The following is a 25,833-nucleotide window of genomic DNA, read 5'->3' on the forward strand; positions in this document are numbered from 1 at the left end:
TCGGCGAACGTTTGCGTGTGCCGAGTGTATGCGTCTGGCACTCGGCGAAGCGGACTTTGCCGAGTGTCACACGTCTAACACTCGGCAAAGGTGTAACGGCCGTCCCACGCTGTTAGTGCACGACGCACGTGCGCCGCACGCGATACCGATTTGCCGAGTGTGTCTTCTTTGCCGAGTGTCGTGGAGTTGTTTGCCGAGTGCCTGATTTTTGGCACTCGGCAAACCTCATTTTTGCCGAGTGTTTTATTTTCGCCGAGTGTCCCATTGTGTACACTCGGCAAAAAGGCTGTTTGCCGAGTGCCCGAGAAAATGCACTCGGCAAAATTTTTACACTCGGCGAATTTACTGTTTCCGGTAGTGGAGGCACGATTGGTCAAGAGGAAGGGAGCGCCGCGGTGCTGGGACGAAACCACGCTTCACGCCTGATTTATTTTTATTTATTTATTTATTTATTTGAGAGGAACCGGGTTGGATTTTATCAATAATAAAACGTGGAAATTACAAACAACCCATTACAAAGAGATCAGATAACAAAATTACAACAGGAACTGAGTCGTTGCAAGATCCTAAACTTCTGTTTCATCTCCAATGTAACATTCCAAGCATGGCGCCTCGCCGGAGCTGGACGTAGTAAAGCATCGAAGATGGACCCGGAAATCGTTCCCCTGATCGACGAGGAAACTTCAATTTTTTTCGCCACTTGAGACAGCACGCCCAAGACATGCATTTGTTTCGCTGAACGAACAGGCATCGTTGAATGGCCCGAGGCCGTTACCTCGCCAAGGAAAGAAGGAACTGGCACCTCAAGTTTCCAATCCTTCGATGGCAAAATCATCGCCGACAAACACACCGACGAGGCAATAGAACCCAAAACGGGGAAGTGAAACCAGCAACCCGACCTCTCCAGGTTGTGGGAAATAACATACCTCACAAAGCTGTCGCTATAGGCTACACCGAGGGTGGCGACGACTCCGTCGACAACTTGGAAGGACAACATCCCGCCGGAAATCGCCATCAACGACTCCATCGGGAAACCTAACCCTAACGCACATACCTAGACTAGCTAGATTAGGACAGTACACCACACCGGACGTCGATCTAGTGGTTCCGGTCCACCTCCGGCCTCAGGAGAGATCACCGGAGGGGAGAGACCAGCGAGATCGACTCGAGTTGCTTTCCGCCGCTGCAGTAGAGAACGGGAGAGAAAGAAGAGTCGAGAGTTCTGGGCTTCACGCCTGACGTGTGTGGGTAGACAGACGACGCGTGAATGGAAACAAATGGATCAGAAGGCCTTTGTGTGGTCTGGGTCCTGGTAATACCACGTGTTGGCCCATGGGAATGACTTCAATAGGCCTGGCCCTAGGAACGCGAGGCAAAGCGGATTATCGGAGAACAAGGATGGCCCAGCGATGCTTGGTGCCTTGGTGGAGGCCGCAGGTAGATCTGTGGGAGAAAATGAGAAATTCTTTATCCCAGCACGAAATCAACTTTTTCAGGATCTGTAGGAGAATTTATCATTTCTCAGGACATGGGATAAATAATTTCCAGAAGCAAGGTTTTCACATAAATACCGCAAAGAATGGCAAGCTACAGAAAACTAAATTAGCACCAATATAATGAATGGTTTCAGAATTTTTCAGGAGCATATTTGGAATTCTTTCTGTCTCAGAAAATTTGCAAGGTTATTGTGGCTGATAATCCGCATTATTGTGGCGGTTCACTTTCCTTGTCCTATTACACTAATCTCCTTGACTAATGCTGGCGCAGATCACGAAAATTCATGGCCGTCAGGGCTGTTCCAGCTTCTGATACACCGGAGCTAAAAAAGCGGAAAAGTTTCCAGTACAGTGTTCGGATGCAATACAAAAGTTCCTATGGATTGAAGGATTCATAAAAATTTCGTAAAATTCTAACGAGTTAAATCCTTTGTTCCAACTAGGAAACAATCCTATAGAATTTTTTTTAAAAAAAAAGGAGTCGCCACTAAAAGAGTCATCATCATGGAAATCCAATCCTATGCAGCTCCTCCAAAAAATTGCAGCATTCGTTCCAAATTAAAGAGGAGCCGTTCAGCAACTAGTACCAAGAAGCAAACCGGTTGACCTGGAATTGAGTATGCACGGCTTTGAAATCGCTTGAATAAGCCCAGCCCCGTAAAATTAATTTCAACCAAATACGCGCTGAAAATTCAGTAGCTAACTTAATTGCATTGCGAACGAGGAGATAACAACTGTAGAGCGAGCACACCAAATCTCTCCAAGGATGATGAGTCGACAAAATTATCTTTGCCTGTTGCCAAGAAATCCTATTATACAAACTCCGGTATATGCATGTATGCAAGGAGAAACTCATCATCCTGAATGCAACAGAGACACTGATGACGATGAATCTGTGCAAGAGCTCTAGAGAGTGTGCCGGTGTGCCGCGGGAGAGGTCCGTCGCGATCACAGCCTGAGAGACAAGTCCATCTCGTCGGCGCGCTCCACGCCGTACTCCGACGAGCTCTTCTTGTCCCGCAGCAGGCGAGACGATTTCCCCGGCGCCAGAACGGCCTCCTGCAGCGGCCTCGCTCTGTCTCGCTCGTCACCGGCGGCGACGCTGACGCGCCCCGCGCCACCGGCGCCGCCCCTGAAGGCGGCGTCGACCCAGGCGCCCACCGCGGACGCGCCGTGCGCGCGCATGGCGGCGGCGATCTCCCGGCGGCGCTTGGCGAGGGTGCGCTCGTGCTTGTGGGCGTTCTGGTGGCCGCCGAGCGCCTGCGAGGTGTAGAACTTGCGGTCGCAGTAGGTGCAGAGGAAGAAGCCGGGCGGCTCCGGGTCCGAGTCGGCGGGGAGGAGGCTGAGCTCAAGGTCCAGCCCCTGCTCCAGCAGCCTCTCCATTTTAGCAAAAGCTTAGAGCTCCTGATTTGCGTCTCTGCTGCGACTGTGCGAGGCCTTATTTGCAGCAGAAATCAACGAGATCTCTGTGCCAAGCGAGTACTAAATACGGCTCCGTATAAAGCCAACGCTGCGTTACTGTTGCTTGGGAGTGGAGGCAATCAGTGGCCGGACGTCGCACGCACGTTTTCAACGTGTTAGTTGTAAGCAAGTTGCATAAGTAATCAGATAACAGATTTGAGAATTGACATCCAAACAGGACGTGTCTTGTGGGTCCTTTCTTATTACGTAGTACTACTAGTTTTTGGGAACCTAACTTTGAGATTTTTCTCATAAAATATGACGGAACAATGAAGCTCAATCAAGCGTCCTGCTACCAGTCCGATCAACGACGTACATACTAGGATGATGGCAGGCGCGCTAACTGCTGCCAGGTCCTGCTCCATTCGAAGTAGAGTTTTTGCATGCATCTAGTATGCTGCTTGCTGCATTAAATTAACAACGTAAAACAACCAATCTTACAGTTCTTGCAAGTTAATATATTGCACACAGAAAAGCAAGACAACTTAGGCCTGGATTGATTCGGTTGCTTATTTTTAAGCACTCGTCACATCGAATGTTTAGATACTAATTAGGAGTATTAAACGTAGACTATTTACAAAATCCATTACATAAGCGGAGGTTAAACGGCGAGACGAATCTATTAAGCCTAATTAGTCCATGATTTGACAATGTGTTGCTACAGTAAACATTTGCTAATGATGGATTAATTAGGCTTAATAGGTTCGTCTCGCCGTTTAGTCTCCACTTATGTAATGGGTTTTGTAAATAACCTACGTTTAATACTCCTAATTAGTATCTAAACATTTGATGTGACACTTATTTTTTTAGCAAAGGGAACCAAACGCCCCCTTAGGGAAAGGAGATAGGAAAACTGCGACAACAACAGCTCCTGATTACAGATACATGACCAAACTATCGAAGTAATATAAGAAAGCCAGTCAGCTGGCCTTCGCTCTAAGCATCTAATCTGGAGGTATAGTGTTCCACTGCTAGCTGAAAGGAGTATAAATGCTAGTTATACAAATATACTTCTTCAAAGCACAATAGAAGTATATTGTTTGATTTGCTCGATGGACACAGAAAAATAGCAGTTGCAAGCCATTGAGCGATTGGACTGTATGCGCAAACTAATCCAGGGAAAATAAAAGGGGAGCATAAACCGAGTGTTTATAGTGGGAGCACCAGCTTAATCTGTTTTCAGCCATGGCTTGTTGACAATGCAAATCAGGCAGAAATAATTTTTTTAGTTGCCTTGTACACCCAGCAATCCATTTTGATTTCATAGCAGTTGCAAGCTTTGTACATATCAGGTTTGCACCAAAAATAAGTAAGAGATAATGTGTATGGGGCTGCAAAAAACAAAAAAAAACAGATAGCCACGACCTCAAGTGGTGATATACTCCAACTGAACCGAACCATGGTAGTGAAGAATCAAAATTAAGTGGTTAGAACTAAATTGTACTATATAATCACGACCTATATGGTATTATACCTTTTCTGAAATGCTCTCATTCTTCCCCCATGTACCAATGTTAGCAGGTACCTTTAACTAAAGTTCCCCTTGTTCAAGATAGCTAGGGACCTGCAATTCCTATCTGACCATGTTCGTAGGCCACAAATCAGCAAACACAATATGAGCGTAACACAAATCGCATAGACTTCCTTGGTCGTAGCAGTAGCATTAAAACATAAGAAGCTAGCCAATCAGCGAAGGTAAAAACTGTGGGTGCATGGTATTTTCTATTTCATATGAGTTGAGGCAAAGGAAATATCATGGAAGTGAGGTTAAGAGGTAGCACATCAAAACCAATTCGAAATAAAGGCAACCACTTGGCATAATTACATTGCATTTGCAGGTTTAACAATTTGCAAATAATTATGTTGTCTGTAATAATGTTGTACATCCTTCTGCCTGTAACATTCAAGCCAAAATATCATGAGACCAAACAAACAAAATCTTTTACTGGAAAACCTCAAATACAAAGTGTATGAATGAGACACCGTACTTGTTGCGAAAAAAAGAGAGATTTGAAGCACAAAGAACTCAGTGACACAGGCACACAAGCAGGTCTAGTGTCGAAATGAAAAGCTACTATCGATATGATCATATATTCATATCTGAGTCATTCGTTGCTTAGCCTTGTCGTAATTTGAAAAGATTTAATCCTTAATCAAACCCTTGCAGCAAATGGAACAGTGATTAGGTAAGAGATTAAGACTGTTCGAATGAAAAAATACATTAGCTTGTTTGCCAAATCGTTGTAAGGAAAATAATCATCCTGCCCTTCTCATAACTATATGCGCTGAATCCGATGGGTGTATGGCTGCCATTTGACATGGCTGTTCCAAGGATTACCATTGCACATGTCCAGGCGCGGTGAGGTATCCATGTTGTGGGCATGAAAACACAGAGATAATGAGAGCTGTTTTCTTCATCTAAAGCTACTGATCCAGTGATAGCAGTATGCCGGAACACTGATAAAAGTAAAGCTAATAGTACAATTCCCTGTTGCTATCCATTCACCTAAAGCAAAATAAGATTTGAACCTTGGATGTTATTACCGAGTGAAGCAATCAACAACATATTCTGGAAGAAGGTGAAACGAATTTATTAGCTTCAACTGGAATTTCATCAAATACCTTAAGTGCAAGCACTAGCAGCACAAAGCAGCAAGCAAAGGTACCTCGGACATGGCAAGTGTGGCCAGATCAACGGGCGGGAAGCACGGAGCAGGAAGCAGGGTAGCAGCAAACTCCTGCTGGCAGGATGCCTCGTCGACCTTAATGGTGGGCAAGCGAATGTTTTGGCGTGGTGAGCGTGGCCATGTCAAGGCAGAGCGCGGCGGATGTCCCCGGGCATGGGAAGCATGACCTCGGGTCGACGCGGAGCACGCGCTGGCCGGCGCCCTCCCCTCGCGGCCACACTGGTGAGCGAGACGACTGGGTGCAGCTGGGTCTTGGGCGACGGCTTACGACGGTCTTCTCTCTCCCCCGAGCCGCAAGCTCCTGTGCCCCGGCCCCGGCCCTGCTCCCCCAGCTCGCGGCAGCGGGGCCGGATCTGGCCGTGCGCGAGCTCCGGGCAGCCGCGGCGGCGCGGGAGAGCCCGAGCTCCGGGCGGCCGACGGCGGATGGGGAACCGAGCTCCCGGCGGCAGTGGCCGCGCGGGAGGCGGCGCGGGAAAGCCTCGTTTAGTTTTATAATTAATTCACATTTAATCCTTCTACATCTAATATGACTTGAAACTAAAAATTATTCTATAGATCCAAATCGGAAGTCCTTGTTTATATATTCAATTGCCGTTCATTCTAACCATTATATTTTATTACTTTTATAAAACCAATAAAAAAACTCTATTTGTTGTTTCTAAGAGTGCATGTTGGTTTATTTTATTATTTTTATGAGCTTCTCTCCTGGGAGAAGATACTTCAAGCAGAGCCGACTGAACCGATAGTGGACGGACATATCACCTACCACTAAAAGAATAACATCTGTTAAATCATGCAATAAATTCAAAAAAATATAGAGCATGTGGCCGAGTCGAGGACTCGAACTCGAGCGGATAAATTCCACCACAAGGAACTTTATCGGCTAAGCTTCCGTTCACAGTATCGTGCATATTAATTAGATGCCACAGAGAATCTTTTATTGATTTAGCACTAAATCAGTAAAGGGAGAGGAGAAAATTATATCACCACGGAGATTAACCTTAGGGCGTCTCCAACGGCGACTATGTCGCTAGCTAAAGCAATTGTTTAGCACCTAAGGGGGTGTTTGGAAAGGGGTGCTAAACTTTAGCACCTCACTTTTAGCACATTTTTAGCACTTGAACTCCCAAACAGGGGTGCTAAAAGGTGAGTGCTAAAGTTTAGCACCCTTGTTTTCTTTAGCACACCCAAGTGGTGCTAAAAGGTGCTAATGGGTGCTAAAAGTGGTCCCCAAGCCCACTTTTTCCCTAGTTACCCTCTCTCTCCTCTCCACTTTTCCCCAAGCCAGTCATAAATGAGGGCAATATAGTCATTTCTCTTCCAAGGTGCTAAACTTTAGCACTGTATCCAAACAACCCTAAGTGCTAAACTTTAGCACAGTGCTAAACTTTAGCACCCTTAAATGGAGTGCTAAACAGGACCTCGGCTAGCGCTTGCTTCCGCGCCTAGCTCGCACGGTTCTCGAGCTCAGCTCTCTCACAGCACGCCAAGCGAACTAGCGAAGTGCCCTGTTTCTCTCTCTCTCGTGGCTCGAGTCAACAGCTAGCTTATGTTGTTGTGGGTGCCCTTAGGCCAGTCCCAGTGCAAGGTTTCATTACACTGTTTCCAAGGATGCCACATCATCTCATGAGGTGTATTCTCATGAATGAAACAGGGAGTCCCAGTGCACAGTTTCATTTCACGATTTCATAGGATGCCCATGACATTTAATTGTGAGGCATGTGATTGGATATAGTTAGATGAAATGAAACTCTATAGCCCCCAATGCAAGTTTCAATAGGTTTCATAGTCTTGGAAACAGTGTATACACAGTTTCATCCTGATGAAACTCCTTCCCTCTCTCACTTCATAACTACCATGCCATGTCATCACATATGCTGATGTGTCACCGTATTTAATATGCATGAAATCTCTATGAAACTCCCACTGGGATTAGCCTTAGAGTGCAAATACCCTTTGATCCCACCGAAAGAATAGCTTAAACGTTGTTGTAACGAGTCTCGCTATTTGCAAAATAAAGTCACTGAACATGAGTTGAGTTGATGGTAATAGGCATTTGTAACAAAATATCTTATGGAGGGAATGAGTATCACTCCAAGAGGCGTATGGGTTGGTTTTTACAATTTTTCCTTCAGGTATCACTCTCGCTACGAAGCTCCCTAAAATTCCGCGAGAACTCTACCAAATAGTAAGCTCTACCAAATAGTGTATTAGTTGTCATGTAAATTTTACAATAACATCCTTGTTTCTGATTGCTTGAGCTGGTGGTATTATATAAGATCTAAGGTTCTGTTTGGCATCACTCCAATTCACACGACGTGTTTAGCTAAAGTTTAGCGCTGCTCAAAAAATAGGATTTTTTAGGATGGATACCCTCAACTTATGACCCCCACATGGCATTCTGTCGTTCCTTATCTTCTTCGCGCAGGATGAGAGGGAGCTAGCAGGGCCGGCGGCGTGTAGAACGGGCCATCGCGGCGGACTGGGCGGAGGTGGTGCGCCAGCCAGGCGGAGACTGGCAGACCGCGCGCGGGGTCCGTACGAGGCGGCGCACCGGCCGGGCGGAGGTCAGGCGCAGCCTCGATTGGAGGCGGCGCGCCAGCCGAGAAGAGGCTGCGCGCGGGGCCGCGCGAGGGCGGAGCGCCAGCCAGGTATAGGTGGCGCGCGAGGTCGGGCGCAGGTTCTACTGGAGTCCGGGTGGGGAGGAAGGAGAGGGGGTAAGACGGAGCGGCCATGGCCGGAGCTCGAGGCCCGTACTTGGCCATCGCAAGGAAGAAGGAGCAGAGCGGGTCACGACGAGGTGAGCTCGTGCTTGGCCGCAGCGGCGCGCTGTCTGGGAAGCTGTTGCGCGCGGGGCCAACGGAGGCCACACAGCGGCTGAGCGGGTTGCGGCGTTGGACGGGGGCGGCGGGGTGGGGAGGCGCAGTTTGGCCGGCGTCGTGGCCGGGAGGCGGGCTTGGGCGGCATCCCAGGGGCAGCGGGACGGGGAGGTGCAGCTTGGCTGCGGCCTGGCCGCCGGCATCGTGGCCGGGCGGCGGCGCCCCTGCCAGGCGAGTCGGGACTCGGGAGAGAAGGGGAGTGGGGGGAGATTGGGGATTAGAACGAACTGGTATGCGTAATCTATGCTAAAGGTGGGTAATTACCCCGAACTTCACGAGCAGTTCATTGCAGTTCATTTCGAGTCATAAATTATAAAGGAGGTGTTCCACTAAAATAAACTAGATCTTACAAACTTTATGGAGTTGGGTTGCTCAAAAAAATGGAGTTAGGGCCTGTTTGGGAGCACTCCATTTCAGGAAAAATTCTCCACTCCACCAACTCCAAAAAATTTGCAGCCAAACACGTCTAGCTCCAGCAACTCTGGCTCCAGAAAAAAGGTGGAGCAGGGGTAGATTCACGTTTTTTTGGAGTACCTCAAGAGGTGCTCCAAAAATTCTCTTTTCGGACCTCCTCATGGAGTTGGTGGGTATTTACCCACTATTACCACCCGTGTGTACATGTACCGGTTCCATTTAGGGGTGCCGTCGGCCGGTGGCGGAATCAGGAGCTCCTCCACGGGGGCGCGCCACCGGCCGGAGTGCTAGATTCCGCCGGCGGCCAGGCGAGTAGGAGGCGCCGTCTTGGCGGGCGGCCTCAACGAGTCGGACGCCGCCTTCTTCTCCCCTCTGGTTGGATGTTTGGATCCCACCAACTAATATAAACTTTACCATGCAAGTGTTAGGCCAATCTCAGTGAAAATTTCATATAGAGAGCTTCATTAGCATTAATTTTTATGTCACATCAGCAATTTCGCTGACATCTTTACGATGAGAGAGAGGATGAAGTTTCATGAAATGAGAAAGAAGTTTCATCATAGTGAAATTCAGCGAGCATAATTATCAAGTAATAGAGCAATGAAATTATGCATTAAGAATGACCTTAGTCGCAAACTGCAAACGTACGGGCATGGACTTTTGCATTTGGGCAGCTTATTATTTTTGAAAAGAATGGAATATCTCAATGAAATATATTTCTTCAGGGCTTGTTTAATTTGTCAGCTAGTTTTTCTCGTTCGTACTAGATATTTACGTACACAATCTATGGACCGCACAGCAGGACCTCTATATTCACATCACATGTTGCACACGTGCTATACAGGTTTGCGGACAGGATTCAAAGAAAGGTACTTGGCCCTTATCAGAAAAAAAGAAAAGAAAGGTACTTCCTTGGCTATCCTATAGCTATCCAAGTGTGTTGTCGAACCAGGGCGGGGCGGCTGCATAAAAACACAAAAAAGGCACGGAGAATGAAGCACAGAGCACATGCCTTTGCTGCACAACACGTTCCGTGATGATTCCCAGTCCTGGGGAGTTTGCTCATAGAGCTCTTCACTCGCATATTGATTTCAAAAGGCTCTAATCATTCTCAAGTCAACTTTATGGAAATATTTTCTATATTAACTTCCCGCACATAACCACTTTCTTCAAAGAGTTTGTCCAAAAGAATCATTATAAAATCATCTCAATTATGTAATTATTACTTCCCCAAAAGCCCGAAGAATCAATCCACACAGACATTTGAGTAAGAAGAACTTTCATGTGAATCAATTCACACAGACAATTGGGCAAAAAGAACGCAACTCTACCAAGCAGCTCTTCATGTGCCTGAAACTAGGTTTTCTACTTTTCTCAAAGCTTCTTCGCCAGTAACAATGGTGCTCAACAATTTCGACGCCACGCTCATATGTGTTCACACGAGATAAACTGAAATCTTACCATAATTTTCAGACACATGTAATACATGTGATTTATATATGCATTGCTTATTGAATTTAGAACACATGTTTGAGAAAATAAATTTGGATAGTGACAATATAGAAAAATAAAGGTATAAAGTATTTTTTTTAGTTGCATGCACCGATCTGTTAAACCAAAAACCTTAAACTGGTAGAAATGGTAGCAATTCTCTTATACTTCAACACGAAAATCTATTTGTTCTTGCATATGTTTATTATGTTTCGCTAGTGGTGGAAAATAAGAAAGGTAACAGCCAAATATGGATTTAGATGGGCATCCCTTGGTATTCCAGATAGACCGATGTCACCATCTGTACTGTTGTCTGCCAACCCTACTAATCGCATATCCGTTTACAAAAGCGATTGTGGAATTACGATGTATGCTTGAAGCAACATAATTCGCATGTGAAACACTGTGTACATGTAGACCATTCTTTACAGCATCCTCTGACAGTTGCAAGGAGAAGAGATTTTGCTAGGATCAAAACATTCCACGTAGACGACCTAGAATTAATGTGATGGCGTAGGTGTGGCCACCTTTAGTTTATGGGTGATTAGTATTTCTGGAATGACTTCTTGAACAATCGGTATCGACGAGCAATCCAGCGGCGACCTCAGTGACGGGGTGTGGTCTTCTAGATAGGCACGTTCGCCATTCGAACAGGAATCGTGTGATCGTGTCATCTGTTTGGCTCAGCTGGCGCGTGATGACCAAATCACAAAACAGCATCGACAGCGTTGGAGAGATTCGGAGGAGGTCCACGTCCACCTGAGCAAATCTCACACAACCAGCATCGACGACCGACGTCTTCAGAAGAACCAGCAGGAAAGGCCCAGCGGGCAAGTCAGAGCAGGCCTTCCACGCCTCCGTCCCGTGGTGGATTTTGAACCGAGACATGCGCATGTGGGCCGTTCACGTTAAGCGGGCCGGCGAAGCAAATGGATCGAATTTGGCTTCTTGGGCTTCATATAAATGTGCAGTTAGCCGGCCAGCCCATTTACAATTTACAACACGGAATAAACGAAACGAACCCTATAACCCCGTCGCCTCCGTCGCGCACAAACGCTCCAAGTCCGAGAACCCAGACGGAGCCTCCCTCCCTGGCTCCACACCTTATCCCCAAAACCCTATCAACCCAAAGCCTCCAATCGAACTCCTCCCCTGCTCTCCTCTCCCCATGGCGGCCACGCTCTTCTCCACCTCCCTCTCGCCCCAGTTCCTCTCCCTCTCCGCCAAGCCCACCCCCGCAGCCCCTTCCGCCACCGCTGCGTTCCCCTCGGGGCCGCCGCAGCTCCGCGCACTCTCCGCCGCGGCGGCGGGCTGGAGGCCGCTGGCGCCCGTGCGCGCGGCCGCGGCTGTGGCGGAGGAACTCGAGGCGGAGGGGCAGGCCGGCGGGGAGGAGGATGAGGAGTTCTCCGCGGATCTCAGGATCTTCGTCGGCAACCTGCCCTTCAGCGTCGACAGCGCCCAGCTCGCGGGACTCTTCGAGCAGGCTGGCTCCGTCGAGATGGTCGAGGTGTGTATATGCATCCTATCAGCAGGCCGTGATGGTCACGTTTCGCATTGTTCCGGTTCCAGTAACCTGACATTGGTAAAATTGACTTTGAGTCCATTTCGTCGGCAAATAAACTGATGCTACAGTGCTCAGAAACAGAATGTTTGTATTGTTCACTGTGGTAGGCAACAGACATGGCTACAAATGCAATTGGGCGGGTCATTAGGTTCTGTCGATAGACCGGTCCCAACGCACTCTTTCTTTCACCAATTGACAGGATTATAATTTGGTACAGGTCATCTATGACAAACTGACCGGAAGAAGCCGGGGATTTGGGTTTGTGACAATGTCTTCTGTCGAAGAAGTTGAGGTGGCTGTTGAGCAATTCAATGGCTATGTGAGTACACTTCTGTTCTTCCAGAGCATTGCACATTGTTAATTCTTACTCTCTCTGTTCCAAAATGTAACATGCTTTAGTTTTGTACTAAGTCAAACTTATCTAGCTTTGCTTAAGTTTATTGAGAAATACACCAACATCTACAATATCAAATTAGTTTTATTAAATCCATTTTGACATATGTCTTGATACCGCAGTGATTTGTTATTGTAGATGTTTATATATTTTTTTTATAAACTTGGTCAAAGTTATAGGAACTAAAATGCCTTACATTTTGAAACAGGGGAGTACCATATTTTACTGCCGTACAATATTCTCCAAATATGTGTAATGCCATAACTTTACCTAGAATTATGATCTTTGCAGTAGGTTTTGTTGATTTCTTGATGTTCCTGATTTCCTACTTGATCCTACACTGACTAAGCCAAGTGCTTTATTAAGTACACTTGTGGCATCGGATAGTCTAATATTTACCTGTTTCCCCCAACTCCGGCTTGGTGGAGTACATTGTGTTACAAACTGCTTTATAGCTGTTCCCTTGTTATCTTGCTGACATCATCTCTGAAAAATAGGTACTTGATGGAAGAAGTTTGAAGGTGAATTCAGGGCCAGCGCCACCTAGGGAGCAGTCCTCACCAAGAGGACCAAGGGGCGAAGCGAACAGGGTCTACGTGGGCAACCTTTCCTGGGGCGTCGACAATTCTGCCCTCGCTAACCTGTTCAACAAGCAAGGAGAGGTCCTGGAAGCCAGGGTCATCTACGACAGGGAGAGTGGGAGGTCAAGGGGGTTTGGTTTCGTCACGTATGGATCCTCCGAGGAGGTCGAGAACGCAATATCAAACCTCGACGGCGCCGTGAGTTCTCAATCTCAACATCTCATTCGCCCTAGCTGTTCTGTTACACTTGTGCCCGCAGAGCTTGAACGCGCTTGTCTTCTGCCAGCAAGTGCTAAATCGGTTTATCGTTGCCCTGCAGGACTTGGATGGCCGGCAGATCCGCGTCACGGTAGCAGAGTCGAGACCACCCAGGGGACAATACTGAAACCCCGCTTCGGATGCTCAGAAACGGTACCATAGCTCAAAATATGGATTATAGTTTCGTGATCAGTCTTTCTCTTCAGGATCCTTAGCTGTAGTATAGGTGGACTCCATCATACATGATTTGGTCTTGACCTTGGTCGAGCTTCTGAAGTTCTCATGTATATGGTTCGTTATGCATGCTTGTAACAGCGGATTCCCATGCTCGGTAGCCCTCTACAGTCTCTACTACATTGGCTGCGCATTACGTGGCGCCTGATCCCGTATGTCTGATTGGCTTTGAAAAGCTCGTGTGTAAGCTTTAGCTTTTCATTCCCTTCCTCCCTTCTCGGCCGTAAGCTTGTGAGCCCCTGTGTGATTGGTCTGGTCCCGTGGCGTCGACAGCGGATGCTGTAGACATCATTGCAGACGTCATTACCCGAGAAGATCCGAGCGCATACGGTCCGGGACGTCCCACTTTCGCCGCGGGCATGTCGTTCTTGTTGCTACACGTCATGCGCATGGTGGCCGACCGACACCGCATCCTTGAGATCGCTAGCTGCAGCTGGTCGCGGCGCCCTGTGTGGCCGTGGCCCGGGTGGCCTGGTCGGCCATCAGTCGGTCACCGGCTCACCGCGTCGTTCAGGGTTGGAGCTACGAGTCCAACCTGGCAGAAAGCACGGTGCAGTGAGTGGGTGAACCAGGGAGGCAGGGTGAGCCGTGCGATGGCAGAATGGTTCCACTACAGTGCCCCCAGCAAGGAGGCTGAGCCATGGCAGCCGGCCGAGCCGGGGATCGCACCAAGTGGTGGTGGCCGCTGTGAGACAGCGTGCGCAGCACCGGTGGATATTGACGGCGACGTCGCACTTGGTTTGCCATCGGCTTTATGCGGTCGAAAGGAGCTTTCCCAAGGAGAGACGAGACGAAGCCGTTCCCTCCGTTTGGTGCGATCCGCAACGACAGGACGCAACCTTTCTTCCGATGCGGCCACCACCGCACAGTCCTGGATCGCCTCCTCGCGTCCGGTCCGGCTACACGCCTCCAGGACGGCGGTGGGGCCCCGCTCGCACCGTCACGACAGGGACACGTACAACGAATCTATGGTGGCCAGTAGAAATTTCAGAGAAAAATTAACTTTACCATGATAGGTGCGTATGTTTAGTGGACGCAGCTAAGGGGATGTTTGGATACCAAGTGCTAAACTTTAACGGTGTCATATCGGATATTCGGATGCTAATTAGGACTAAACATAAGCTAATTACAAAACTAATTGCATAGATGAAGTCTAATTCGCGAGACGAATCTATTAAGCCTACTTAATCCATCATTAGCAAATGGTTACTGTAGCATCACATTGTCAAATCATGAACTAATTAGTCTTAATAGATTCGTCTTGCGAATTAGACTCCATCTGTACAATTAGTTTTTTAATTAGCATATATTTAATACTTCTAATTAGTATCAAACATCCAATATGATAGGCGTTAAACTTTAGCAGTGATATCAAACACTCCCTAAGACAGATGATGAGATGAATAAACCATTCATTAACTTTAGCAGCTAAGACAGTATAAGAATGTTGTCTGCGTCCACTAAAATATTAACTTTAGCAGGATAGGTGCGTATGTTTAGTGGACGCAGCTAAGACAGATGAATAAACCATTCATTAGATATTTGTCATGCCACTTGCTCGTCAGGTTTAGTGTCGCCATCTATCCATGGACGCAGACGCGGCGAGCACTAATAAACAAAACCGCGAGGAGTTGATAAGGTTACGGCGCCATCCGTAATCACCATCGACGTTGTGTTGGTTTCTTCATGTCGACATTCTGGTCCCCTCATCCGACCACTCAGTGGTGAGCTCGCGACGTCGGCAAATGATTGCGCATCCAAATATAAGAATGTTGTCTGCTCAGAAAGAAAAGAAGAAACCGTAGTCGTATTGTTGGCACTGTTTCACCGGTTAGTTAGTTAAGCTTTGTTACAATGCTTTTAAAATACTTTTAAAGTTGTATGTACATTCCTTCCTTATCATTCTTAAAAAAATTGAATGGATTTACACATAATTAAAAGGCATCATAGTAACTTATCACTGTTTTTTACTTGGTTCCATCAAATTGGTACTTTTAATACTTCTCTTTATGTACTTCGTGGTACTTCCTTTGTTTCCACCATTCGATTTCGCCGAATGGACGGCTCTCATTTTTTAAAGCACTCTAAAATTTCTCTAGTTATTATGCTAAATCGACATGTCATCACTTATCAAAAAATTTTAAAATTAATTTTAGTGAAAGAAGAAAACATAGAAACAATTGAAAATAATGACCCTACAAAATTAAAATTAGCAACCGGGGCGAATATGCACATGAGCCTATTCAAGCACCTTTGTTCCTTTGAAATTGGTTTGTTGTATTTTTCTCTTAGTCGATGAATATGGGGCGTTTGATTGTGATCTAATTACCATATATTGTCTTCGACTTCTAGCTATATTGTTTTTCTCCCCCACATGCATCTCTCTGGATTAATCGCTGACCCTGCACTCCATTGGCCTGTTCGCTTCAGTCTATTCAGCCGGCTTATCAGCCACCAAACAGTATTTTCCTCTCACAGCAAATTAGCCGTTTCAACTTTTCAGGTTTTGCACTCCCCTTCCCTTTCTCCACCCATTGTGAGTCACCTGCAACCTGCAGCGTCACTGTTATCTTTTTTATTCCCGTTATTTGACGACCCGCCCTACTCCTTGCAACCCTCCATCTAAGCTCCTTGAACATCCATTCCGCCATAAACCTTGATGGCTCTGATGCATTGACCAAAGAAATTCTTGATTTCAACCAACTGAAAATGTAGGAGGCGTGATTTCTTAGTCATCAAACACATCACATATGATAATATTGGGATTCAAATCATATGCGATTAAAAAAAGGTACAAGACGTTCAATTCTTGCAATTTCAGCTTCTGACATTTCGAGGAGGTCTTGCGTGTTTTTTCGGTTCTTAAACTTGCTTTAACGTAGTAGTATTTATTTATTTCCATTTTCCCCTGCATAGGTAATATATATAGCGCTGTTGATGTATACCTCCACGTCTTGTACGGTGCAGGCCGTGTGTATGGCATCCTTTTCGAATATTCGTGAAGAAGAGAAAATAAAATAATTCCGTCCAAAACTCCAACTCAGCAGACAAGTTGTGCGCGAAAAAAGGGCCCACCTGCTGGCCTACTTCATGCCTTTCTGTGTGCGATGACTCTGCATGCGTAAGCGCGTGTGGGCCCAGAAGTTGAGCGAGCTGATAAGTCCAAGCAGAGTCTGAGAGATGACTAGGTGCACCCAGTTTTTTTCTTTTTCGAAACATTGGCAAGTAGAAGTTTGAACTTAGTGTTACATGGATATTACATAAAAGTAACCATTCCTGTGCACATAGAGTAACAAAGAGATTCTGAAAACATTATGACGGAATAAGCTCTTCATGCAGGTGCACCCAGTGCATAGATCGTATACACTCCAGCAACCATCAAGTCAGTGTTCATGAGGTGACTTTATCACAAAAAAAAATGTTCATGAGGTGAAGTTCAGCAGTCATATCTACACCAGGTCATTCTGGTGGTTCTTATTGCTACAACACCTACCAGTGCTATATTATCACCAGTAAACATCATCAGAAGCGTGAATGATTCTCTTAGATCAAAATCAAATGATGATCAACTTGCTAGTTACAGTGTGAGCCATCGATCAACTTGGCTCAAGGAATTAAATCAAGACACGAGTCGAAATGATCCTATACTAAAATTAGAGGCATCAGGCGAACACAAAATCTAAATTTGGTCATGTATCTAGATTTTTGATAGCTTGGTTAGGGCTCCGGCTAAACTTGGCCGTGTGACTAAATTGTGATACACTCAATTTTAGAAAGCATGGTTAATTAGAGAGTTTATTTTTTCATATGCAATTAGTGGTATCAGTAGCTGATTTTTTTTTTGAAAAAGTGAGTAGCTGAATAAAGTTGACGAATTTGCTTACCTATAGTGAAAGTAGGTTGAATTTGTTTTGCTTTGGTGGATGTAGCGATGCAGGACGCTCTTACCAACCAAACCCATCACTCCACTACAAATAAGCCGCACCGCATTTCGAAAGGCCTCACGAGCGCCACCCAGTCACCTACCGGGAGCCGCCGCAACCGATCGAGCCGATCGCCCCTCCCCGCCCGCCCCCCGCCGCGCCACCAGCGAAACCCTAGCTCCGCCTCCTCAGCCATGGCCACCGTCTCGCTCACGCCACAGGTGGTCTTCTCCACCGAGTCGGGCGGCGCCCTCTCCTCCGCCACCATCCTCCGCTTCCCGCCAAACTTCGTGCGCCAGCTCAGCACCAAGGCCCGCCGCAACTGCAGCAACATCGGCGTCGCGCAGATCGTCGCCGCCGCGTGGTCGGACCGCCCCGCCGCCCGCCCCAACTCCGGCGGCGGCGGCGGCGGCCGCGCCCGCGGCGTGGCCTCCTCCCACGCCGCGGCCGCATCGGCCGCCGCCGTCGCCGCCTCCGCGGCGGCGGAGGTCAGCGCAATCCCCAACGCTAAGGTTGCGCAGCCATCCGCCGTCGTACAGGCCGAGCGTAAACTGCTCGGCTCCGACGCCAGCCTTGCCGTCCACGCGGGTACGGTGCCCTCCAAGCTCGCCTCTTCCATGCCAGATCTAGGATCTATGCCTTTTCTTTTCGATGATTCATTTGTTTCCTTTTTGATGATTCCTTCGCGGCTTTTTGCTGCCTTTCTTATCCGAAACAGGCGAGAGGCTGGGAAGAAGGATCGCCACGGATGCGATCACCACGCCAGTAGTGAACACGTCGGCCTACTGGTTCAACAACTCGCAAGAGCTAATCGACTTCAAGGTTGGACAAACCCCCCTTTTCTAAAGGAATATTCGTCTTTGCTCCTGTCGAATTCGATGGATCTGATGCGGAAATGTCAAAAATCTATTTCTGTTCCTTAGGAGGGGAGGCATGCTAGCTTCGAGTATGGGAGGTATGGGAACCCGACCACAGAGGCATTGGAGAAAAAGATGAGGTGAAGTCTATTACTCTGCTCCTTCGGCTGTGGAAATGTCGACACCTTGTTGGTTGCATTCTCTTGGAATCTTAATAGTCGTGTGTTCTGATGGTGCAGCGCACTGGAGAAAGCTGAGTCCACTGTGTTTGTGGCGTCGGGGATGTATGCAGCTGTGGCTATGCTCAGCGCACTTGTCCCAGCTGGTGGGCACATTGTGACCACCACTGATTGCTACCGCAAGACAAGAATTTACATGGAAAACGAGCTCCCTAAGCGGGGAGTTTCGGTAATACTTTGCCATCCTCTAATTAAGTTCTTGTTTTAGTGATCCAGAACAGGGCATCTGCTAAAGCTGTCTTCCCGTGTGAATATGACTTGTCACTGCTAAGGGAGCACATGACTTGCAATGCTTTTGATTTTATCCAGTTATTTTATTTGAGTATTCATATTCTTCAATATCTTTTGTTGGTAATATTTTTTATTCCTTTATTACTGATAGCAATTGATGTATCTTAGTCCAAAATCGTTTTTTTATCCTATTACCAATCTTACTTGTGTTGTTCTTTACTTGTGCTCACTTGCTTCTGCATCTGTATGATTGTAGATATGATTCCATAGTCTGTGCAAAGTCCAGTTACTTTAGTGAAGGCCAATCGGAGTCCCATGTATAGTAACTACTGCATATGAACACTAGCTTTTGTAATAGCTGTTCAGAATACATTATACTTCAAACTATGTAGATGCCTTTGCACTACAATGTCAGATGGGCATCTACAAGGTTTTGAAGGAAGTAGAAATGCTTGCATAAAGATCCTGGATTTTAGGAGTCTAGCACAATAAGATTTTATTACATGGTCATATTATCCACCAGTGGAAAGGGAACCACTTTGTTGACTTATATTGTATACAAAATGTTACCATGTTTTGCTTACTCTGTGATACTGTTTGTGCCCAGATGACTGTTATTAGGCCTGCTGACATGGATGCTCTCCAAAATGCATTGGATAATAATAATGTGAGTGTGATCATTACCATTTCCTTTATCCCAACTATTTATCATCAAGTGCTGACTTACCTTATGGTCATGTCCAGGTATCTCTTTTCTTCACCGAGACTCCTACGAATCCATTTCTCAGATGCATTGATGTTGAGCTTGTCGCGAACATGTGCCATAGCAAGGGAGCTCTGCTTTGTATTGACAGTACTTTTGCCTCCCCTATCAATCAGAAGGCACTAACTTTAGGTGCTGACCTAGTTATTCATTCTGCAACAAAGTACATTGCTGGACACAATGACGTGAGTTAATGTGCTGAACCACCTATCCTCTCACTAAAAGTGTATATTTGCACTAATGGAGTGTTTAAAATTTTAAATCTTCAGGTCATTGGTGGATGTGTCAGTGGCAGAGATGAGTTAGTTTCCAAAGTTCGCATTTATCACCATGTAGTTGGTGGCGTTCTGAACCCAGTAAGTTTAGATTTGTTTCCATTTATTTTATCTTGCTTTCATAGGCTACTATCAATAGATTTTCCATAGCCACAAGCTTCTGTTTGTGGTGGTTAGAAAATGGTGCAATTCTCTTTAAAGGTGTCTGCTCAGTTTAGTAAAATCTTCTACCCCTTCTGAGTATTACAAGCTGCACTCAATACTCTGTAAACTTCCATAAAGTGAATTGAACTGGAAAAGGAAAAAATATTTTCCATGCACTGCAATGTGAATTTATCTAGAACTTTGCTAAATATTTCCAAACAGTGCATGTGCCAAAATGGATTGGTTGCTGACTTGCTGTTGTATTTTGTGTTCACAAGTTTTATAGTAACACCCCCATATCCATATCTTTAGAAGCTTGCTCTGCTAGATTCCTAGTCTGTAGATTTGTTGCCACTGTTACCCTTTTTTGTTCAATTTACTGTATCTCGCCTCTGATATCTGTCTGGTATAATTTATGGAGCATTGAATGTTTTGCTTTCTGGTTCATAAAATTGAATTTCTTGGTTATACTAGAATGCTGCCTACCTGATCCTTCGGGGCATGAAGACACTGCATCTCCGTGTGCAATGCCAGAATAACACTGCTATGCGGATGGCCCAATTTTTAGAGGAACATCCGAAGGTTTGTTTTTTCTGTTTATAGTACAAGCTGCATAGTAGTAGCCTTCCATGTTTCTGCTGTTTAACTGAAGATATTATCTCTTGGTCCCAGATTGCACGTGTCTACTATCCTGGCTTGCCAAGTCACCCTGAACATCACATTGCCAAGACCCAAATGACTGGCTTTGGTGGTGTTGTCAGTTTTGAGGTAATTTATTGTCGTTGATGAGATATTCCTTGTTTGATTTTTTGGGAACGTGACAGTATAATTGTAAATTTCCTTTCTTTGCTTAGGTTGCTGGAGATTTTGATGGTACAAGGCGATTCATTGATTCTGTTAAGATACCCTATCATGCCCCTTCTTTTGGAGGCTGTGAGAGCATTATTGATCAGCCAGCCATTATGTCTTACTGGTAAGAATATCATGCTCAAATAATCCAAATAAAATGATATGCCTGTGCCGTTTTGCTAAGCCTTGAGCTGTGGCTCGTAAACAGGGATTCAAAGGAGCAAAGGGACATCTATGGCATCAAGGACAACCTGATCAGGTTCAGCATTGGAGTGGAGGATTTCGAGGATCTGAAGAATGATCTTGTCCAGGCCCTTGAGAAGGTCTAAGCACTTGATTGTTCACATCAATAAAATATATCAGTTCATGGTTGCCCTGTATTTCATAGAGATCAGTGAGAATATTTGAGCCGATGACTGCCAATAATTTTTCTCCTTTTGCTTAATTTATTCTTTCGTTGCAATAATTTGAGCTCTCTGTAGTCTCGTGGTTGTCGCAAGATGCAGTGTTGAACTTGGTTCTTGTCAAATTTCAGTTCATTGGCCTCATATACATGTAGGTTTGCTTTAGTCATGTGCCCTCATGGCGTTTCTGGTGTCGTTTAGTGTGAAATTCAGAGCATGGAGTCCATAAAAATGATATTCCCTCCATATCATTATATTTTGTTCAAAAATAAACTAACCAACGCCAATATTATGATATGGAGGTAGTACTATCTAGGAATAATAATACTATGTGAAATGTTTAGCTAGAGAAAACACGAGCCACCAGTGGATCGCTTGGGAATTTGACGACAGAGATATCCCTGTAGCCTCATGGCTGATTTTTCAGGAAAAGAAAAGGATGGTCATGACAAACAGCGTCAACTGCATCTGGGGAAAACAAGAATGCTAGCTCAGGACTCGAAGTTCAGCGTCAATTGTCATGGCGAGTTTTGCATTGATCAAAGGAACTTGTCGATTCATTCGCAACCCCCAAACACTAAGTAAACAGTTCCTTTGATACCCACGATTAGATTGATTTATGTTGTGCCATGTGGTCGTATTGCTAGTTCGCACACGAAACTAACGCGAGTATACGAAGATTTAGGTAGCGTTTGGCTGGCCGAGCTTTCAAAGCTGATTCTCTGCTCATTCCGGTAGGAGCTCTGTTAAACAGTTTTTCAGAGAGAAGTTATTCTTCGTTGATTCTGTGAAGTGATTCTCTGAAATGAACTAAGATGCTGGGAGCTGAAAAAAAATAGCTTCTCCTAATTCTGTGAAGTGATTCCCCATCCTGATTTTAAGAGTTTATGCTAGAGAATTAAAGAAAATCACTTTCGGCCACATAATCGTTTCTCTCAAAGAATCAGCTCCTATAAAGAATCAGTTTCAGATGGAACTCTACCAAATAGATACTTATATTGGACATTTTTGTTCTCTCAAAGAATCAGCTACTATAAAGAATCAGTTTCAGATGGAACTCTACCAAATAGATACTTATATTGGACATTTTTGCTTATAATAAAGGGCATGACCGTGTGATCTTCTAAAAAAATTATTAAGGTCAGTTTCAATGGAGAATTTCAGGACAATTTCATGTCATTAAATTCAATGGCAAGGTAATTAATAGAGAGAGTTTTATAAGAGATGAGTTTCATTCCTATGACACTCATCTGGCACAGTTAACTAGTTCTCAATCTAGGTAACTGTGTAATGAAATTATGCACTGAGACTGGCTTAAGGTTCTGTGTAGTAAATAGAACAAGGTCCGTGTAGTAAATAGAACAAAGCCATAGGAGTTTTAATTTAATAATTTTTAATAAGGAATTTAAGAACTTTTTTAGAAACAGAAGAAAAAGAGGCTCAGTCCGTTGGCCGTTGTCTCGACTCTCGACGCCTCTTTTCCGTTCCCCTCCTCGATCGAACACCGCGGCGCAAGCGCTTCCACGATCTACCCGCCATGGCCGCGCGCGTCGACGTGTCCCTCCCGCCTCTCCTCCTCCTCCTCGTCCTCGCCGCCGCGCTCCCCGCCGGCGCCCTCCGCTTCGACCTGCACTCGGGGCACACCAAGTGCATCTCCGACGACATGAAGGTCGGCACCATGGCCGTCGGCAAGTACAACATCGTGGCCCCCGACGACGGCACCTCTTCCCTGTCGTCGTCGTCGTCGCAGCAGCAGCATCAGCAGCTCCCGGACTCGCACCGCATCTCGCTGCGGGTCACCTCGCCCTACGGCAACAGCCTGCACTACGCCGAGAACGTCCACTCGGGCAACTTCGCCTTCACGGCCTCCGAGGCCGGCGACTACCTCGCCTGCTTCTGGGCGCCCGACCACCGCCCGGCCGTCACCGTCGCGTTCGAGTTCGACTGGCGCAGCGGCGTGTCCGCCAGGGACTGGAGCGCCGTCGCCAAGAAGGGGCAGGTTGAAGTAAGTGGTGCTCCCCCCTCGTTGATCCAGCATGCATGTTTGCTTTTAGTTTTACTGATATGTTCGTTTTTCGCATAATTGATCCACGATATGGCAATACTTTTGTCGGGTAACACTGAACAAATAGAATGTTATAATTGACTCCCAGATTCAGATAAATTCACAGAGTTTTACTTACTGTAGACCACGTGGAGTTTAGTAGGCTAATGTATGATTGATTGCGATCTTTGTCAGCTGGATCCTTTTATGCTGGCGTGCAAGCACAACTCCATGACAATAATTTTGTGAACAAATAGGATGCCAGATGTTATAACTGATACTTAGATTCAGATAGGCACAAGTATGTTCTAGGTTGATTTATAGTTGAATCGATCACCCATCTGGCTGTATTAGTCCGTGACAGAAATTGGTAAACATTTTTTAGATTTTCCACACTACGTATTGTACATTCATTAAATATCGTATTGCAGTAGATCTATGTCTGTCTTGCTTTGATTTGGAGTGGATCCATGCTTAGAGAGCTACTCAATTGCTGTGGTCCAGTGCTTGTGTCGATGCAAAAATAACAGGTTGCTTTGTAATTTAGATATTTCTGAATTGCAGGTATTTTCTACAGTTTTCATGCTGGCCAAAAAGTGTAGTGGTCTTGTTCTGCATACACGGTTTTTAATATTTTTTTCATCTTGAACTTCATATTTGGACTGCTGCATGCTTGTAAAGTTCTTGTTCTAACTGTTTTTAGTTTGCAGTAATAACCTCTTAGCTGTTTGGTGTTGGCTCCATAGGATTGCAGAAATTTGTTCTAGGAAATGTGTCATGCTTCTGTAGTCCTATATAGCTACCAGTCTTTCCTGTATATCACTATGTTGAGTTATTAGATACTTTATTTAAAGGGGAAAATTACCATCTGAGTTGAGCCCTCAAATTTCAACACCAATACAAATAAACCAATAACATGTACAATCACCCCAGACCCCAGTATTGGGTAACGCGGCATCCTACTCAGCAGATAAGTTGTCAGCAATTATTCTGCTATGAGAAATACTCCTTCCCCCCTTGCCATCTCTTTCCATCAGGCATCAGCTGAGCACCTCTTCCTTTCCGTGAGCTTTTCCGTCAGAAATACTCCTCCCCCCCTTTCTACAAGCTTGTTGACACACTGTGCTTCCTCCCCTGGTCAGCAGATGCATCCACCTGTTGGGTGTTTTTATCGCTCTCTGTCTGAGCTCCACTAGTAGAATGCCACATTTATATGAGAGCAATAGAATACAAGAACGGTTTACGGCTACAAGGGTGATTTTGAAAGAGGATCTCTATACAATTCACTTGCTTAAATTATTCCTTTATGCATTTTTTAAAATATTTTTGCAAAGGATAATGCTAATGATGGAGTTGGCAACACGAGTTAAAATTTCGAAGTAAATGCAGCTTTAACAAAGTATTTGTATTTGTTACCACAATACAATAAAGCACTACAAGCTTTTCGATTCCATACTAATATGTTATCTAGCTGGTAATTGTAGCACCTTGTAATGAGTCTATTACAATATTTTCATTGTTCTTTGTTGATAGTGTTACGGGGATACAAAAATTTACATTATATTTATGATCGAATTGACAATTATAGGGTAGATTGTTACTCCAGCTTGTAAAGACTTATTTCACTTTGCACTATCTTCATGATAGAACTTTAATATTTAAGTTGATAAAGTATAAAATGATATTTTAAAGCAGCTACTCAAATCACCCGCACAGCTGCAAGTGCCGAACATTTGTCACGAATAAAAGTTTGTTAACTATTTATCTAATCTCCCATGATTTGTTGTAGATGATGGAGCTAGAGCTCAGGAAACTGGATGATACCATCAAATCCATCCATGAAGAAATGTTTTACCTTCGTGAACGGTATGCAATCTACCTGAGAAACAAAACTGCTCTTCTTCTTTTTTTGGGTGAAATTCAGCACATCTTATATTCATATCATGTTACTGACGTGTCATTGTTTCAGGGAAGAAGAAATGCAGGAATTGAATCGGAGAACGAACTCAAGAATGGCTTGGCTCGGTTTCCTTTCACTCGCCATCTGCCTATCAGTGGCAGGGTTGCAGTTGTGGCATCTGAAGAATTTCTTCGAGAGAAAGAAGCTTCTATGATTTCATTCTTTTTATAACCTCGTAGCATTTAGGCACATGTTTTGTGTTAACCTCCCTACTATTTTTAGAGGCCAAAAAATTTCCTCAAGAGGAACAAAGATGCTAGTACAGCTGAGAAATACTGCCTTCTATTTTCCTAGGCCAAATGAAATAGATGTAAAGCTCAATGCAGACGTCAGGTTTTGTTTTTCTTTTCTTTTCCTTTACTTTTTTGTTCGTGAACAATGTTTCTCCCTCATAATAAGTTATTTTTTGGGCTTCTGTCAAAATGTTGTGTGATGTTCTGGCCCAACCAGGTCCATCAACAAAAGAGAGCATCATCTATCTTGGTCAAGTGCATGTGCATCAAAACCTGGATCCTGAATTCCTGTTAGGAAGCAAACGCAACCTTCCGATCGATACTGATGCTCGTGCCTCATACTACTGAATTATTTATGCTCACTTACCAGGCTTTGGACGCGAGTTAACCGTGCGAGGCGGACGCGGTTAGACCAGATTATCCTATCTGTTTCAGCGGCCTGATGAAAAGGG

General features: G+C 45.4%; 4 protein-coding genes and 1 long non-coding RNA gene across 5 annotated transcripts; 3 read left to right on the forward strand and 2 right to left on the reverse strand.

The window, feature by feature from the left end:
• Positions 1-2,187: 2,187 nt before the first annotated feature.
• On the reverse strand, positions 2,188-2,963 carry LOC117839836 (uncharacterized). Its single transcript, XM_034720264.2, has one exon. It carries the CDS (start codon positions 2,877-2,879, stop codon positions 2,445-2,447), a length of 435 nt encoding a protein of 144 aa, XP_034576155.1. The 5' UTR covers positions 2,880-2,963; the 3' UTR covers positions 2,188-2,444.
• Positions 2,964-5,158: 2,195 nt separating this feature from the next.
• Positions 5,159-6,105, reverse strand: LOC117837046 (uncharacterized). Its single transcript, XR_004636222.2, has 2 exons — positions 5,624-6,105; positions 5,159-5,526 (listed from the first exon to the last, which is right to left on the reverse strand). It is a non-coding gene; the product is annotated as an uncharacterized lncRNA (long non-coding RNA).
• A 5,370-nt stretch (positions 6,106-11,475) lies between these two features.
• Positions 11,476-13,559, forward strand: LOC117835106 (RNA-binding protein CP29B, chloroplastic). Its single transcript, XM_034714471.2, has 4 exons — positions 11,476-11,935; positions 12,210-12,311; positions 12,884-13,165; positions 13,287-13,559. The coding sequence occupies exons 1-4, from the start codon at positions 11,597-11,599 to the stop codon at positions 13,350-13,352; spliced, it is 789 nt and encodes a 262-aa protein (XP_034570362.1). The 5' UTR covers positions 11,476-11,596; the 3' UTR covers positions 13,353-13,559.
• A 3,963-nt stretch (positions 13,560-17,522) lies between these two features.
• Positions 17,523-21,309, forward strand: LOC117838468 (cystathionine gamma-synthase 1, chloroplastic). The gene is made up of 11 exons (XM_034718510.2): positions 17,523-17,970; positions 18,101-18,204; positions 18,306-18,379; positions 18,479-18,647; positions 19,317-19,376; positions 19,454-19,657; positions 19,742-19,828; positions 20,366-20,473; positions 20,564-20,659; positions 20,746-20,864; positions 20,949-21,309. The coding sequence occupies exons 1-11, from the start codon at positions 17,577-17,579 to the stop codon at positions 21,067-21,069; spliced, it is 1,536 nt and encodes a 511-aa protein (XP_034574401.1). The 5' UTR covers positions 17,523-17,576; the 3' UTR covers positions 21,070-21,309.
• A 147-nt stretch (positions 21,310-21,456) lies between these two features.
• On the forward strand, positions 21,457-25,571 carry LOC117838469 (transmembrane emp24 domain-containing protein p24delta9). Its single transcript, XM_034718511.2, has 3 exons — positions 21,457-23,149; positions 24,978-25,054; positions 25,158-25,571. Exons 1-3 carry the CDS (start codon positions 22,682-22,684, stop codon positions 25,300-25,302), a joined length of 690 nt encoding a protein of 229 aa, XP_034574402.1. The 5' UTR covers positions 21,457-22,681; the 3' UTR covers positions 25,303-25,571.
• The last annotated feature ends 262 nt before the right edge of the window (positions 25,572-25,833 follow it).

Source organism: Setaria viridis, chromosome 9, assembly GCF_005286985.2.
Source record: "Setaria viridis chromosome 9, Setaria_viridis_v4.0, whole genome shotgun sequence".
NCBI classification, from domain to species: Eukaryota; Viridiplantae; Streptophyta; class Magnoliopsida; order Poales; family Poaceae; genus Setaria; species Setaria viridis.

What these genes read in the sequence shown, in the direction of transcription:
- LOC117839836 (XM_034720264.2), bottom strand. Translation starts at nt 2,879, where the DNA reads ATGGAGAGGCTGCTGGAGCAGGGGCTGGACCTTGAGCTCAGCCTCCTC.
- LOC117838468 (XM_034718510.2), top strand. Translation starts at nt 17,577, where the DNA reads ATGGCCACCGTCTCGCTCACGCCACAGGTGGTCTTCTCCACCGAGTCG. An exon ending in AAGAGCTAATCGACTTCAAG is followed by an intron (nt 18,205 to 18,305) that starts GTTGGACAAACC and finishes TCTGTTCCTTAG; the next exon opens with GAGGGGAGGCATGCTAGCTT. An exon ending in TCCCTAAGCGGGGAGTTTCG is followed by an intron (nt 18,648 to 19,316) that starts GTAATACTTTGC and finishes GTTTGTGCCCAG; the next exon opens with ATGACTGTTATTAGGCCTGC.
- LOC117838469 (XM_034718511.2), top strand. Translation starts at nt 22,682, where the DNA reads ATGGCCGCGCGCGTCGACGTGTCCCTCCCGCCTCTCCTCCTCCTCCTC. An exon ending in CCAAGAAGGGGCAGGTTGAA is followed by an intron (nt 23,150 to 24,977) that starts GTAAGTGGTGCT and finishes GATTTGTTGTAG; the next exon opens with ATGATGGAGCTAGAGCTCAG. An exon ending in ATGTTTTACCTTCGTGAACG is followed by an intron (nt 25,055 to 25,157) that starts GTATGCAATCTA and finishes TCATTGTTTCAG; the next exon opens with GGAAGAAGAAATGCAGGAAT.
- LOC117835106 (XM_034714471.2), top strand. Translation starts at nt 11,597, where the DNA reads ATGGCGGCCACGCTCTTCTCCACCTCCCTCTCGCCCCAGTTCCTCTCC. An exon ending in GCTCCGTCGAGATGGTCGAG is followed by an intron (nt 11,936 to 12,209) that starts GTGTGTATATGC and finishes AATTTGGTACAG; the next exon opens with GTCATCTATGACAAACTGAC. An exon ending in TATCAAACCTCGACGGCGCC is followed by an intron (nt 13,166 to 13,286) that starts GTGAGTTCTCAA and finishes GTTGCCCTGCAG; the next exon opens with GACTTGGATGGCCGGCAGAT.